The sequence below is a fragment of the Notothenia coriiceps genome, unplaced genomic scaffold (genome assembly GCF_000735185.1).
Source record: "Notothenia coriiceps isolate Sejong01 unplaced genomic scaffold, NC01 NC01_scaffold00016718, whole genome shotgun sequence".
Lineage (NCBI taxonomy): Eukaryota > Metazoa > Chordata > Actinopteri > Perciformes > Nototheniidae > Notothenia > Notothenia coriiceps.
In genome coordinates, this window is record NW_011349419.1 from 25,149 (window position 1) to 28,580 (window position 3,432).

Genomic DNA, 3,432 nt, shown 5'->3' on the forward strand with positions numbered 1-3,432 from the left:
TGCAGCTCCATCTTGTACAGGAGAGAGATTTTAGCGTCAGTGTGACGTTTTCAGTGAACACTTTATTCCATCGGTGGGTAAGCAGAGCAAAAAGTATAAAGGGCTTGAAGTATATCAAAAAACTGGCTTGCTTCACGACAACTATTTTCAACACAGTTGACACCAACCAAATTCAACGAGTGTGCTGCGCACGGAATATAATGTATGAGTGGGTTGCTTTTCTTGAGATGAGCTTGCAGCCCATTATATTTTCCTGACATGTTGGATGCTTTGTCATAAGCCTGGCCATGGCAGTTTGAGAGATCCAGCCCCATATCAATGACCATCTTCATCACACAAGATGAAAAAAAAAAAAAAGAAATAATAAAAAAAGTTTTTTTTTTTTTTCATCTTGTCACTGAGGGCCCTCTTTACTCAAGGGCCCCTGGGCACTTGCCCAGGTTGCCCATATGGTTAATCCGGCCTTATCCCTTACTCATTTAGTTAAATTTGTAAATGCTTCAGATGTATTGCTTTTTTAGAAATCTACTTTTTTACAACATATTGTGGTGAAAAAGCATCTCATCATGAAGACGTTTCAAAAAAATTACATTTCCCTTTGCCTTGGACTTTGAGTGTCTTAAATATTATTTTTATGTCTCTCTGTATTTTGGCCTTTTGATAATAGATAGGCCCCCTTAGTGACCAAGTGTGTGAGCCTCCAGGTAAAGTTACTCAGGTGCAAGAGAAAAACACTTTACTGCAGAGCACAAACAAGGTCTGGACACTGCTGGGCTCCAAACGTTTCTCTCTTTAACATTTACCTGAGAAAGTATTAGAGATCTAAAGGTTGCCTTAAAAAAGTTTAAAAATATGAATCTCTTTTTGTAGCCTCCCCATGTGTCGGATAGATCGGCAACACCAAAGCAATGAGGAACAATTGATCATATTCTTGTTGAATTCAGGGGAGATTGTATAAACTATTGAGTGAAGTAACTACAGATAACTAACAATAAAAACAAGGCAAGGTTGCAAAGGGAGAAAAACAGAATAAATGCCAAGTTTAATTGCTATATTTGCAAAATCTGACTTATTTCTGTGCCGTTTCTTTAAGTTCTTGTGACTCTAACCCTCTGGCTACTTACACAAACAAAACATCTATATTTTCAAGAAAGATGTCAAGATTTTCTCGGAAATAGAGCTGTTTTCAACAACATCAATAGCAATCCTGAACACATAAAATAAAGTATAACCTCAACAAAAGATTACAAAGACTTTCCCCCTCTGTGCTGGTATATGTGTGTTTCTCTTGTGTTCAGTTTATAATGTTGCAACACATTGTGTTTAAGTGTGGGGTATTGACAGACAGACAGCAGTGTCTATTTGCTTTAGTCTTTAAGTCCGCCCTGTCAGGAGGCTAACAAACACACTGTAGATTTATGCTACTTTACTCACGTTGACCATTGAGTTATGACGCAAGACGTCTTACTTCTGTATCCATATGATGACTTCTGGATTACATTGTGTGATTAGGCTTTACAATGACACAATCTACTCGTATTACTCTCAAAAGAAAAACAAATACCCGCATTTCCCAGAATGTCAGAATATTTGATATATCATTATTATGAGACAAACTCACAGCAGCCATCTTAATCCAGTTTTACTTTTGATTTACTCAATCAAACAAATGACTAGATATTATTTTACTGATATTAATGTTGGGTCCTGTTGGAAACGGCAAAACATTTGGATTCTCCTTAAAGTCATACATTTGTTTTGGGGGGGGGACGACAATACTGTGTCACATTTGGTTCTAGAAAATTAACCTGATGTGAGTTCCTGATTGTGTTTCAGGAATGAACAAGCCGCTACGTTGTACGAGAACATCAGCCTGAATGAGCCCAGACTGATAAACCAGTTTGAGAAAGTCATCATGAACTTTACCAAAGAGATCAGACAGCAGAACTCAGAGATGGAGAACCTGGCACTTGCTATTAAACGGTGGGAAACACACACTCACACACACACACACACACACACACACACACACACACACACACACACACACACACACACATACACACACACACACACAGAATGCGTTATCCCGTAATCCCTCCATCTTCAGACACACACAGTGACAGACAGAATATAAAAAAGTGATTTAAAAACAATTACATTTAACAGTATAGTTTGAGTATTGTTGGAGCTGCAGCTTTCACAAATGTGTAGATCTACCTATATATGACATATTAATTGGAGCAAGATATTTTCATTCCGTTTTTAGGATGTAGGAAGTGTCAGTGTGCAGTATATATTGAATCGATGATGAGATTATCCTGTTACTGTTTTGTAGAGCGCAGGACCAAGCCTCAATGCAGCTCAGTGAAATGGAGGATGAGATGGACCAACGCATTCATGCTGCTGAGAGAAAAACGCAAGAGCAGGTAGGAAAAACCTGGAGATAAGACGTCAAAAAAACATGTATTTTGATGTTCTTTATAAATATCTGGCTCGTGTGTTTGTTTCTTTGTAGTTTCGGTATGTAAAAGTCATAGGCAGGATGCGTTTGCTCAGCTCATCCCTCATGTCAAACAAACGTACGCGGCTGTCAGATTACTCATTACATTATAAGACCTGCCTGCTAATCAGGAGTATAAATAACTCTTTGGATGCCAGTTATGAAACAGTGGATATATTGAGTTGCTGGAGAATGTTTTAGCTTCCAGTGTTGATAAGGCTGTTTATACTTGTGACGATAAGGCTGGGTTGTGTGGAAATAAAAATTATCATCGAAACAGATTCAGGCCTGGCCACGACGCTTTGAGAACGTCTCTGAGTGCTCCTGGCCATGGTCAACACGACCCTTTTTTCCTGGAATTATATGATGCTGGATGGTCAGTGTAATGAAAGCGTTAGACATTTCCTGGAATCTGGTGAAACACATCAAATCGTGCGGCGTGTGAAATGATAAGATTTGATAACAATGTTTAGCTTTCCACTACATAATATGAAAAGTAAAATAATTTATTTAACTTGTATGTTTATAGTCTTTCATCCTGTCTTTGATCCTGATGTTTCTTTAAAGCTTGTGCGTGAACATAAACTCTGTAAACTCATAAACTCTTATCACCGTGTGTTTGTTTAAATTTGTGTAAATTTACCTCAATGACTCAGCTTACCCAGGAGCTGCTGTTTGGTATGGGCCATGCTGTAACACTTAACAGACTTATATTTTTGGAAACTGTAGATACTGTAGAAAGTTGCTGATAGCAATTCCCTAGCAGCAACCTGCCTTGAAATAGTCACAAGAATTACATAACTGGAGAGAAAGCAAACACACACACACACACACACACACACACACACACACACACACACACACACACACACACACACACACACACACACACTACTACTACTACGTATAATAGTATACGTACTAAGTAA

At 38.3% G+C, this 3,432-nt stretch overlaps 1 protein-coding gene across 1 annotated transcript in view; it reads left to right on the plus strand.

Annotated features, from left to right (window-relative positions):
- The window catches only part of rasef (RAS and EF-hand domain containing), a 21,934-nt gene that overhangs the window by 8,693 nt on the left and 9,809 nt on the right, over positions 1-3,432 (plus strand). Inside the window, exons 2-3 of the mRNA XM_010776144.1 lie at positions 1,837-1,983; positions 2,339-2,429. Of these exons, the coding sequence (XP_010774446.1) occupies positions 1,837-1,983; positions 2,339-2,429 (238 nt within the window). The remainder of the gene's footprint in view (positions 1-1,836; positions 1,984-2,338; positions 2,430-3,432) is intronic.